At 24.0% G+C, this 13,219-nt stretch overlaps 1 protein-coding gene across 4 annotated transcripts in view; it reads right to left on the bottom strand.

The window, feature by feature from the left end:
- LOC117177221 (homeobox protein Meis1-like) overlaps positions 1–13,219 on the bottom strand; it is a 77,544-nt gene that overhangs the window by 10,099 nt on the left and 54,226 nt on the right. For 3 of the 4 annotated variants that reach the window (XR_004467680.1, XM_033367774.1, XM_033367773.1), the window contains exons 5-6: positions 3,899–4,036; positions 3,389–3,570 (exon numbers count right to left, since the gene is read on the bottom strand). Coding sequence is in view for 3 of the 4 variants with exons in the window: in XM_033367774.1 (XP_033223665.1) it covers positions 3,389–3,570; positions 3,899–4,036 (320 nt within the window). In the remaining variant the exon portion in view is untranslated. The remainder of the gene's footprint in view (positions 1–3,388; positions 3,571–3,898; positions 4,037–13,219) is intronic. The other variant, XM_033367775.1, reaches the window with a different exon arrangement.

The raw sequence follows: 13,219 nt of genomic DNA, 5'->3' as shown, positions 1-13,219 counted from the left end.
ATTTTTATTTATTCTCTTCATAAAACGAAACAATTTACAATTAACAGGTCCCGAACTCAGTTTGTTGAAAATCCGTGTTTTTTGGTTGAATTAAACAGTTTTGTTGAAAATTCCTTCTTTTTTTATTGAAAATAATTTGTATTAACTAAAAATTTATTTATTTCATTTGAGGTTTAAAATTTATATTTTTCAATTTGCAAATTCAATTTTAATTAACGTAAATTGAAATATTTGTGAAATTTTTTAAAATCTTTGTTGCTGACATTTTTTCAAATCTTCTTTAAATGTTTTCAAAACTTTTAAAATCGTTTCAAATCTTTGAGAAATGTTCAAATTCCTTTAAAATACTTTCAAATAAATATTTTTAAACTTTTTGAAACCTTTTGAATTCTTTAGCAATTTTTTGTAATCTGGATTAGTAAAGCCTACAAAAAATGCCTAGAAATCTCTCTATTTATTCTACAATGAATAAAAGATAAATGATATCTTGATAAAAAAAGAGCTTTTCCGTAGCAAGATTCTTTCTAAATGAGAGGTTTCTTTCATAATAAACTAAAAAATTGTTAACAATTTTCGCATTTCAATCAAATCTTTTTTAAAATAAAACAAATTTCGCAATTAAAAAAAAAATAGTGTCAAGATAGTATCATAAAATTACTCAAGCATTAAAAATGGATTTAATAAAATTAATTTAATTTTGTTGGTTAAGAGTACTTTTTTGTTATAAAAAATTTTATTATTTGGTTCAAAATTGAATTCCTTTATTGAAAATTCAACAATTTGGTTAAAAAGTGATACTTTTTTTATTTAAAATTCAACTGTTTTGTTGAATATTCATTTTTTTTGTTTCTAAATTCGCATCCTTTTGTAGAAATTTCACATTTTTTCGTTAAAAATTCAAGTTTTGGTGAAAATTAGTCTTTTTGGATTAAAAATTCAACAATTACTTTATTGATTTTTTCTTTTATTAAAAGTTTAACTATTTTGTTGAAAATTCTTTTTTTTTGTCTCCCTTTTATAGAACTCTCACTTTTTTGGGTTAAAAATGCAACTGTCTAGTTGAAAATTGATCTGCTTCGATTAAAAATTAAATTTTCCGTTGGAAAGTAACGTTTTAAGGTAAACTATTACATTTTTGGTTGAAAATGCAACGGTTTCATTGAAAATCCATCTTTTTGACATAAAAATTCAATTATTTTGTTAAACGTTCCTCTTTTTGGTTTTAAAATTAATGTTTTTCTCTCTCTTTGTCTCTCTGTAGAAGTTTCATCTTTTTTTGTTGTAACAATACAACTAACTGGTTAAAAAATAATTTTTTTTTTCGGTTAAGAATTATCTTTTTGTTAAAAATTCACATTTTTGGGTACAAAGTTTAACTGTTTTGTAGAATATTTTCTACCATTGAATTTTCTTCCATTTTCTACCATTGAATTTTCATCCTTTGAAAACTCAGTTTTTAATTTCGCTTAATTTTCAAAAATATAGAAGTAAATGTTCTTCAATTTTGAAAAGTTGAAAATTCATTTTTTAATTTTCTTTAATTTTCAACAGTTTGAAATCAAGTTTGGAATTTTCTTAAATTTTCAACAGTTGAATATTAAATTTTCTTTAATTTTCAACAAGCGACTATTCAATTTTCTTCCATTCTCTACCATTGAATTTTCATCCCTTGAAAACTCAGTTTTTAATTTTGCTTAATTTTCAAAAATATAGAAGTAAATATTATTCAATTTTGAAAAGTTGAAAATTCAGTTTTTAATTTTCCTTAATTTTCAAAAATAGTAGTAAATATTCTTCAATTTTGAACAGCTGAAAATTCAGTTTTGAATTTTCTGAAATTTTCAAAAGTTGAACCTTAAATTTTCTTCAATTTTCAAAACGCGAGTATTCAATTTTCTTCCATTTTCTACCACTTAATGTTCATCTGTTGAAAAATCAGTTTTTAATTTTCTTCAACTTTCAACAGTTTAAAATTCAGTTTTCAATATTCTCAAATTTTCAACAGTTGAGCATTAAATTTTCTTTAATTTTCAACAGGCGAGTATTCAATTTTTTTCCATTTTCTACCATTGAATTTTCATCCATTGAAAATTCAGTTTTTCATTTTCCTCAATTTTTAAAAAGAAAAAAGTAAATATTATTCAATTTTGAACAGTTGAAAATTCAATTTTGAATTTTCTTAAATTTTCAACAGTTGAACATTAAATTTTCTTTAATTTTCAAAAGGCGAGTATTCGATTTTCTTCCATTTTCTACCATGGAATTTTCATCCATCGAAAATTCAGTTTTTAATTTTCCTCATTTAAAAAGAAAATAGAAAAGTAAATATTCTTCAATTTTGAAAAGTTGAAAATTCAATTTTCAACAGTGAAAAATTGAATTGGCTTAAATTTTCAGCAGGTAAATATGCAATCTTCTACCACTGAATTTTCTTCTGTTGAAAATTCAGTTTTTCATTCTCTTCAATTTTCAATCATTGAAAATTAAATTTTCTTTAATTTTCATCGGGCAAGTATTCTATTTTCTTCAATTTTCTACAGTTTAAAATTCAGTTTTCAATTTTCTTAAATTTTCAATAGTTTAAAATTCAGTTTTCAATTTTCTTAAATTCTCAACAGTTGGATATTAAATTTTCTTTAATTTTCAACAGGCGAGTATTCAATTTTCTTCCATTTTCTATCACTGAATTTTCATCCCTTGAAAATTCAGTTTTTAATTTTCCTCAGTTTTCAAAAATAGAAAAGTAAATATTATTCAATTTTGAAAAAATGAAAATTCAGTTTTGAATTTTTTTTAAATTTCAACAGTTGAACATTAAATTTTCTTGAATTTTCAAAAGGCGAGTATTCAATTTTCTACCATCGAATTTTCATCCATCGAAAATTCAGTTTTCAATTTTCCTCATTTCAAAAAAATAGAAAAGTGAATATTCTTCAATTTTGAAAAGTTTAAAATTCAATTTTCAACAGTGGAAAATTTAATTGTCTTAAATTTTCAACAGGGAAATATGCAATTTTCATCTGTTTAAAATTCAGTTTTCAATTTTCTTCAATTTTCTTAAATTTTCAATGGTTGAAAATTCAGTTTTTAATTTTGCTTAATTTTCAAAAATATAGAAGTAAATGTACTTCAATTTTGAAAAGTTGAAAATTAATTTTTTAATTTTCTTTAATTTTCAACAGTTTGAAATCAAGTTTGGAATTTTCTTAAATTTTCAACAGTTGAATATTAAATTTTCTTTAATTTTCAACAAGCGAGTATTCAATTTTCTTCCATTTTCTACCATTGAATTTTCATCCCTTGAAAACTCAGTTTTTAATTTTCCTCAATTTTAAAAAATAGAAAAGTAAATATTCTTCAATAGATTAATAGATTTGATAACACTTACAACTAAATGCTGAAAGAGCCAGGCACGCATTATATTAGTCGCTTGTTTGGGTAGAACACCTCGCTTTTGTCGTCCTTTCCTGGCACTACTGTGGCTACCACTGTGAGTCGAAGTGGCAGTACCACAACCATCCTCATCATCTTCGCTTGGCGCTGGAGATGGTGAGCCTGCAACAGTAATATCTAGAACCGAAAAATATTATTAGAAACAAAGCACTCATATATTTTATCCAAAAATTACTTCTACAAAAAGCCATTTACGTTTCTACAGTCGACATTTTTCTTTCTCCCACACTTTCTCCTTTTATTTCTAGCAATAGGGTCATTCTGAAAAAAATGTTTTCGCCTAATTGAGATCATCAATGAAAAGTTAAATAATTTATGATAATTACTAGTTAGGAAGCTAATCTGAATTAAGGCCCTAGATTTTCATAATTCGTGCTAAACAATTTTCCTGAATGACCGTATTTTGCAGGGAATGCGTAAAAGCAAAATAAAAATCGTATCTAACCAAAATACTTTTCATCGCTCGCGTCACCAACATCGACGTATTCAAACTCAGCTTCGCGCTCTTGCAGCGGAAGTAATCCCCAGTATCCAGCTTCTTCTAAGTATATTCTCTCCGAATTATCCACCTCATCCAATTCGTCTACAAGCGAAAGTACACAAACTGTTCCTTACAATACAATTCGAATTCAACCAATTTATCCCAAGTTAATCTATCTCAAAACAATATTATAACTATGAATTACAATTATTATCATTTCTCCACCTGTTCCAATGTCCGACCTGTCCAATAAATTATAATCTAATTTTTACATCATATTTAGAATTGTTAACATCATTAGATCTCTAATTTGACAAATTTATTTATAGCATAATTGTGCGTCCGAAATTGTACCTTGTAAAACAACAAATCGCGATCATTTATCTGCATTTTTTAATTTCTATCCAGATAAATGATTTCAAATTCCCAGTTTTCTCCGGGGTTTCTGCGGATCAGTTTTTCATTTCCCTGGTCTGGCATCGAAGAGAAAAAAAATTTCCGGTTTTTTTCCCCGGTTCGTGAACATTTTTCACGGTCAATTAACCCTCAAACGGTACACTCGGGCGAATTCGCACCATCGATTTTGAAACGTTGGCAGTATTTTAAAACAGACAGCTGAACGGGATTATCCCCACTCTCCGAGATAGAAGGACGAGAAAATCGAATTGGTGCGAATCAGCACCTGTGTACCTTTTACGTGTGGTAAAGTGTTGCGAGCTGGAATTTCTAAATATTGTTCTCAAGCAAAGGAGTTTCGTTCGTTTGTTGAATGTAAGTATGTTTATGTACACTCGTTATTTATCGATTTTTCATGATAATTTCCAATAAATATTGCAAAAATGTGATTTTTTCCATCAGATGCATAGGAATGAAGTTTAATAGAGTGTAAAGTAGTAAGAAATTAAGAATCAATGGGCATCGAATGCCAAAAATGTCGCGAATAGTAAGCACTTCTTGTTGAAAAAATTCGAGAGAAATTCTAAATAAAAAGATTTTCATGTAATTGTTGCATTACTTTCATTTCCCTTCCTGCATAACTGTAAATCATGCATTTGAAAATATCCCAACTTTGACCTACCGGGAAAAATACTAAATTAACATTCTCGGCATAAAAAATATTTTTCCATAATTGTGTGTTCCTCTAACTGCATAATCCCGCAAAGTTTAATTAATTTGAATAAAATACGAAGAAATAGCGATTTTTTTCCAAAAAAGTCATTTTTCAAAAACGCCCCTTTTTTAATAACAAATTATCATGGGAAAAATTAATGAGTATCAAAATTTCTGTAGAACCATTAGATTCAGCAAGAAATTTTACATAAATAATATGTGTTTGACATTTTTCTAGTCTCAATCTTCTTTTTTATATTCGAAGTTGAAAACGTAAAAGCCAGATTCGCACCAGTATACCTTTAGTAGGAGCCAGAAAGAAGTATACCGTTTTTGGGTTAAAATAAGAAATTCGAACTCTAAGGCTAAATATTTTTCTACTTAAAGTAATAGAAGAAAAAACACAAAGCACTCAAAGTAAAACTCTTGAATTTTTAATTATTTGAAATTAGAGTTAAAAGTTTTTTAATTCGCAATTTTTATATTACAATGCTTGATAATTTACACGTATAAAAAAACTAAAAAATTGTAAATACAATCCAGATAAGCCGCAAAATTGACAATTTAGTTAAATTATTTTCATTTCAAATATGGCAAACCAATTTTTCCTAAAATGATTAGAAAATCCAGATTATTTCCGGAAAAAATGGAGTTATTTGAAGTTTATAAAATATTCAAAATTAATTTTACATTTTAAATAATTTCAAATAATTTAAATTAAGTGCATATACCGACAAAATTCGGCTATTCATAGCGAAATTTCGGTGCAAATGGCCAAAGCCTAATTTAAAATAAAAAATTAAAAAGCTTTTAAAAAATGGTGGAAAACTTTAAAAGAATAAAGATATTTTTCTTTAGATTCTTAGGAAAATTCAAAATGATTTTTTATTTGAAGAATTATTTTAAGAGAATATTTAGAAAGAATATTAAAGATTTCCAAAATTGCCAAAAAAGAATCTGGAAGAATTTAAGGATTCTTTTTTAATTTTCAGGATTTTCTAAAAATTGTAGGAAGAATTTGATTCATTTTCAAAGATATTTATCGATTTTTTCCTAAAATTCTTAGAAATTGAATAAAAAATCCTTTTCAATTTTCCTAGGAATTTTAAGATAATGTTTTTATATTTTGAAGGTTTTCAAAATTCTTAAAAAGCTTCAAAATTTTTTGTTTGAAATCTGCACAAATCTACATTTTATTTAAAATTAGGCTGTGACTATTTGCACCGACATTTCGCTACGAATAACCGAATTTTGTCGATACATCCTTTAAACTATTTGAAATCGTTAACATATTTTTTACAAATAATAAATGTTCAATTGTTATTTATACCGAAAAATTCAATGATTTCACTTACAAAATAAACATTTTTATAACAGAAAAATTAAAATTGTAACGTAAACAGTAAAATATTACTAAATATTAAACATCTATTATTTATCCTAACTAAGAAATTTCAAATTGAATGTGTGACTTTACTTACTAATGTATTATTAAGAAGCTATTTTTTTAATTATATAAATTATATAAAATTATAATTAAAATTAAATTATATAAAAATGTTTCTTCTCCGAAATTTTCAACTTCAAACGCTTTTAATTTTCAATGTTTTTTATTCAAGACTGCATTTTAAAATTCATTAAGTTAAAAATGTAGACTTGAAAAAAACAATCTAAAATGGAAAATATTTAAAGAAAAATGATTTTCAAATTACGCATTCTAAACTGAAAGTCATAATTGAAGAAAATAACAATTCAACTAATTTTTTTTTTTTAATTGTTGAAGTCGAACTTACAGATTCTTCTTCTAAAAATTTGTGAAATTTCCGCTCAAAAAATAAATTTATTGTCATTTTCCGGGTTTTCCCGGTTTCAACAAATTCCCGGTAGAGCGGTCATCCAATAATATTTTGAAGAACAATTTTGAAAAATAGTTGCAAAATATTGTCATGCAATTTCCTACATAATAAATCATGGGTTAACTATTTTTTAATCTGGTAAACAATATAGGTCTCCCGTAAATATTTTTAAAGCGCTAAAAACTTTAAAATACATTAAAATCATTTTTTTAAAACTAGAAATGTGTTGAGATCCTCTAAAAAAATCCTGGAAAAATCGTGAATCCTTCAAAAAAATCTTTTAAAATCCTATGAATCCCTTTAATCCGTTTTATTTCATTTAATTTATTCCCTAAGGTTCTCTAAAAATTCGTTAAAATCCCTTGGAATATTTTTTAATTCCTTAAACGAAACAAAAAATCCTCAGGAATCCCGCAAAATCTAATAAAGCCTCTTAAAATCTTTTTAAAATACCCTAAAAGCTTTAAAATTCGTTTAAATCCTTTAAGAAATGGTCAATCTTTAAAAAAAATGTTATAAAAATCCCTACAAGTCCCTCGAAACCTTAAAAAATACACTATATTACTGAAAATCCTTTGAAATTTTTTAAATCTCGTAAATCTTGTAAAATCTCTAAAATATCTAAATAAATGTAAAATACCATAAAATCTTTCAAATCCTATGATTTCTGGTCTGGTAAAACACCTAGAAATCCCTTGAAATAATTTAAAATCCCTTAAATTGTCTTAAACTTTGTAATATTTTTTCCAATTTCTTTCACAATTTTTAAAACATTTAAATCGTCTGAAAACATATGAAGCTTCTCAAAATTTCTTAAAATCAGTGACATTTCTATTTAAAAAGTTAATTTTTAATTTAATGAAAATCTAATTTTCAACCAAATGTGTTGTTACATTTTTAACCAAATAGATCAATTTTCACCGGAAAAACATAAATTTTCAACCAAAAAAGACCAATTTTCAATGGAAAATGTAATAGTTTTGATATATTGACAAAAAAAAGGAACAAATTTTCCAAAAAATAGTCAAGTTTTTCACCATAAAAGATTAATTTTCAACTAAAAATATGAATCTTTAAATGAAAATAATTAATTATTAATAAATTGGTTCAACTTTAAACCACAGTTGAATTTGCCACTAAAATTTCTAATTAAAAGAAAATTTTTGATCCAAAAATGGAATAGTTACATTTTTAACAGACAAAAATTGATTTTCAATGATAAATTTAATAGTTTATATTCCTACAAAAAAATTAATTTGGAATAAAGAACAGTGAAATTAAAAAAAAAAGAATTTTTAATTAAATAGTTAAATCCTCAACAAAAACAGAACAATTTTCATGCAATCAGTTGCATTTTTAACCAAACAGAAAACAAAATTTCAAAAAAGAATTTTTCAATTTTTTACTAAAAAAATGAACTTAAGAAAACAGACAACTTTTTACAAAAAAAGCCAAATTTTTCACATATTAAATGAATCTTCAACTAGAAAAGATTATTTTCCAACCTGTTTCCAACTTGTTTCCTTCTTGACTCAAAAGCTTTTTAAATGTAAATTCAACTCTTTTTGATGTTATTTATTTCAAATTGATTTTTTTTTTAGACTTTTCGTTTCAAATTTATTTTTTGGGTTAAATATTGAATTATTCCATTTTTGGTTCAAAATTTTTCATCTTAATTGAAAATTTAACTACCTGGTTCTTATTTTTAACTACTTGGTAAAAAAATGGATTTTTTTCGAAGATTTATAATTTTTGTTAAAAATTAATTTTTCTTTGATAGAGAATTTAACTATTGTGTTCAAAATTCCCTCTCTTTTTTCTTGTGTAGAAAATTTATCTTTTTGGTCCAATTTTTAACTATTTTTGGTTAAAAATTCAAATTTTTAATTAAAATTAATCGGTTTCGGTTGAGGATTTTACTGTTTTTTTTTAATCCAATGAATTAATTTAAAGTTGAACTACATTGTAAGAAATTACTTTATTTGTTGAAGATTCATCATTTTCAGTTGAAAATTGATTTCTTTTGGTAAAAAACTTAACAATTTTGTTGAAAATGTCTTCTTTTTTTGGTTGAAAATTCAATTAATTAGTTTGAAGTTGAACTAATCCATTAACTTTTTTTTTGTTCAAGATTCTTCGTTTTAATTAAAAATTGATCTCTTTTGGTAACAAATTGAACTAATTTCTTAAAAATGCGTTTTTTTCAAACCCTGAACACTGTTACATTTTTCATAAAAAATTTATCTTTTTTGGTTAAAAATACAACTGCTACAATCTTTTGGGTTGAATTTTTTTCAGTGGGAAATTCAATAACTTTATTTTGAAGTTTTGAACTGACTGCTTGAAAACTATTCTGTTTTAGTTGAAGATTCAACTATTTCACTGAATTTTTTTTTTTTTTTTGAATTTAAGTGTTTTTTATTTTAAATTATCCTTTTTTCAGAAATATCAACTAAAACATTCTTCGTTAGGAATTAATTTTTTTGTTTAAAAATTTAATTATTACATTTTTCGCTTAAGATTTTTCATTTTAGTTAAAAGTTTAACCACTTTGTCGAATTTTTAATTACTTTGTTAAAAATGGATGTTTTAAATTGAAGATTCATAATTTTTGGTGTGAAACTAATCTTTTTGGTTGAAAATGTAACTATTTCATTTTTTATTGAAAATTGATCTGTTTTGTAACAAATTCAATTATTTTGCCAAAAATCTGTTAAAAATTAATTTTTTTAACTAAAGATTCATTTCTTTAGTTAAAAAGTTAATCTTTTTTTTTTGTTACAAATTATAACAATTTCATTTCGGTTTAAAAAATAATCTTTTCAGTGGAAAAGTCACGTATTTTGTGGAAAATTTGCCTTTTTTATATAAAATTAATCTGATTTGTTCAACGTTCCTTTTTTTAAGCTGAAAATTGAACAAGTTGGTTGAAATTTTGTTTCATTCTTGACAGAAAAGCTTTTTTGATAGAAGAAAAATTGAACTTTTTTGGTAGAATTATCATATTTTTAGATTAAAAATGCAACTTTAACTATTTGATTGAAAATTCTTCTTTTTTTTTTTAATTCCACTGTTCTTTATTTCAAATTAATTATTTTTGTAGCAATATAAACTATTAAATTTTTCATTTAAAATTAATTTTTTTCAGGGTAGCGATTCGGTGGAGAATTTCAAATTCCCGGTCATTTTCCAGTTTTTCCCTGTAAAATTTTTCAATCAACTTTCCCGATCAACTAAAAGTAAAATATTCATATTTGTTATAAAACGCAAACATTTATTTTAAATCATGACGCTCATTCTAAACATACTTTCACGCCACAGAGAAAACATTGAAAAATAAATGAAATTTCAAATAAAATTATGAATCTTCAACTGGAATAGCGGAATTTTAAATCAAAAAATGAATTTTAAACTACAAATGATGAATATTTAACTGCAATACTTGAATTTATAACCAAAAAGATGAATTTTTAAACAATAAGATTAATCTTCAACCCAAAAAATTAATTTTTTACCACAAAATACAATTATTCAACAAAGTACTTGAATTTGACTGAAATAGTTGCATTTTCAATCAAAGGAGATAAGTTTCCAGCCAAACAGTTGAATTTTTAACTAGAAAAAAATGGATTTTCAACGGAAATTTAAATAGTTACATATTTAGTAAAAAATTTCATTATCTTCTTAACTGCTGAATTTTCAACTAAATTTATTATCCTCAAATAGAAAACATAAATAAAAAAAAGTTTTCAACTAAATAATGAATCGTCAACAGAAATAGTTGAACTTTCAACAACAAAATTTTTACTACAAAATTTAAACTTTCAAACAAAACTTTAATAATTAAGTTTTAAGTTATGAAAATCAATGTTCAATAAAAAAAGACGAATTTTGAACTAAAAAAGATCATCATTTAACCTAAAATTGAATAATTAAGTTTTCAGTCAAAAAATTAATGTTGAACAAAAAAATTATTTTCAAACAAAAAAGAAACAAATTTTCAAGAAAATAGTTAAATTTTCGGTAAAAAAAAATGAATTTTCATAAAAAAAAGTATTTTAAAAAAAAGTTTTAAAATAAATAGCTCATTTTTCAAACGAACAAATGAATTTTTAAGTAAAATTATGAAACTTCAATGAAAAAATTTAAACAAACGAGTTTTTTTTAATAAAGAAAATTTATTTCTAACCTAAAAGGCGAGTTTTCAACGAAAAAGAAGAATTTTTAATAAAAGATATTAACTTTTAAAGAAAAAATCCTTTTCTACCAAAAATATATATTTTTTTTTAAAAACAAAATACGTGAATTTTCAATTTAAAAACACAAATTTTCATTCAAGTTGTTAAATTTTAAATTAAAAAAGGTAAATTTAACACCCAAAACGGAAGGGTTAAATTTCTAGTTGAAAAAAAAACTTTGAACCAAATAGTTGAATTTTCATCCAAAAAAGGTAAAAATTTTACCCAAAATAGAATAGTTAAATTTTCCATTAAAAACGTAATTCTCAACCAAAAAAATTGGATTTTCACAAAAATATTTAAATTTTCTACTGGAAAAGTTCAATTTTTAGTAGAAAAATTGATTTTCAACAAAGTAATTACATTTTTTAAAAGAGATGAATTTTCATTTACAATGATGAAACATTCAACAAAAAAATTAAATGTTAACAAAATAGTTAAGCTTTTAAACGAAAGTAGTTGAATTCTTTCGGATTAAATTTTTTTATATTTGCAGAAGTTTCAGTAGTTTTGAAAAGAATCGAAAAGAATTTAAATCTTGATAAGATTCAGAACAATTCAAAACAAAATCTACATATTTGAAGTTTTCGAGCAAAAAATTAAAAGCCTTTCAAGAATTTTTAAAGGTTTTAAGAGAACAATAAAATTGTCTCAAAATTCATGGCTAAATTTAAAATAATTTCTTTATTTTGGAAGAAGGATTATAAAAGAAAATTAAATCAGAATTAGAAAATTACAAAAAAATTCGATTATGCTTATTAAATATTTACAAGTATTCAAACAATTTGAAGTTAATTAGAAACTTGTGAAAAATGTCATTTTTTCAAAATAGAGATTGTCAAAAATTTTGAAAAAAGAAGTTGAATTTAAATTACGAAAGGTTTCAAGAGAATAAAAAATTTTCTTCAGATTCCCAGATAAATATTTAAAGATTTTTTATTTTGAAAAATAAACTTCGGGTTAATATTCCAAAAGATTTCAAAGTATTTCCAAAAAATAATCTGAACGATTTTAAGGCAACTTTTATTGTCTTTAAATATACTGAAACAAATTCGAAAATTTTCAAAGGCATTTAGAAGGTTTACAAGTCTTAAGATTCCAAAAAATGGTTATTTTGAAAATTACAAATATTTAGGAATTTGGAAAGATTTTGAGAAAATCGAACAATTTTTTCTAGATTGTTAGGATTATTAAGAGTTATTTTCTGGAAGATATTATAATAATTTCTTTTTATTTTGCAGACTTTTGAAAAAAAATTTCAAATTAAAAAGAAAGAACTAAAATTACACTTTGAAAAAAAATTTAATTTTTGAAATAAATATTTCACTATTTTCATTGTTTATTTAATAATAGTTTTTAGGGTTTAATGTTTTTCTCTCTCACTTTAGGTAAAATTTGCAAATATTATTTAATCCTAATGCTGTCGGGTTAATTTTATTCCTTAAAATATTCTCTGCAAATCTGATTGGTACGTTTTTATTAAAAAACTTTTATTGTGGGATTATAAAATCGCTTTTTTGGTAAACAATAGGTTTTTTTTAATAACATTTTTTAAAAACGTACCAATGAGATTAGCGGAGAATCTTTTAAGGAATAACATAATAGCTACAGCATTATAATTAAATAAGAATTGCAACTTTTACCTGAAGAGAAAAAAAAATATTAAACACTAAATAGTTATTGACAAATAAAGAAAACACGAAATATTTTTTTTAAAAGTGCACGTGGAGTTCTTTTCCAAAATTAGTTATAAATAATATTAGCCTATTTTCCTCGATTTATAAATCAGTTTCAACTAGGTTCAATTTTTGAGCTAAAAATAACATATGATAATAATAATAAAAAATTTAATAATAAATAATAAATAAGGAAATCCACTGTGTTCATTAAAATACATAATTTGATTACTAAAATGTTTGAAACTCCGAAATGAATTTAAAGTTCAATAAGTCCTTAGAATGACCAACAGATGGCGCGCAAATCGCTCCAAATCATCTGTTTTCAGTCAGCACCACTCCCGACTAGATATATGTTGCAGTCACAGTCCACATCTTCTGAGTTTACGTGTTTTTATAACCAAT

Source organism: Belonocnema kinseyi, chromosome 7, assembly GCF_010883055.1.
Source record: "Belonocnema kinseyi isolate 2016_QV_RU_SX_M_011 chromosome 7, B_treatae_v1, whole genome shotgun sequence".
In the NCBI taxonomy this organism is placed as follows: Eukaryota; Metazoa; Arthropoda; class Insecta; order Hymenoptera; family Cynipidae; genus Belonocnema; species Belonocnema kinseyi.
This window is presented reverse-complemented; position numbering and strand designations above follow the sequence as displayed.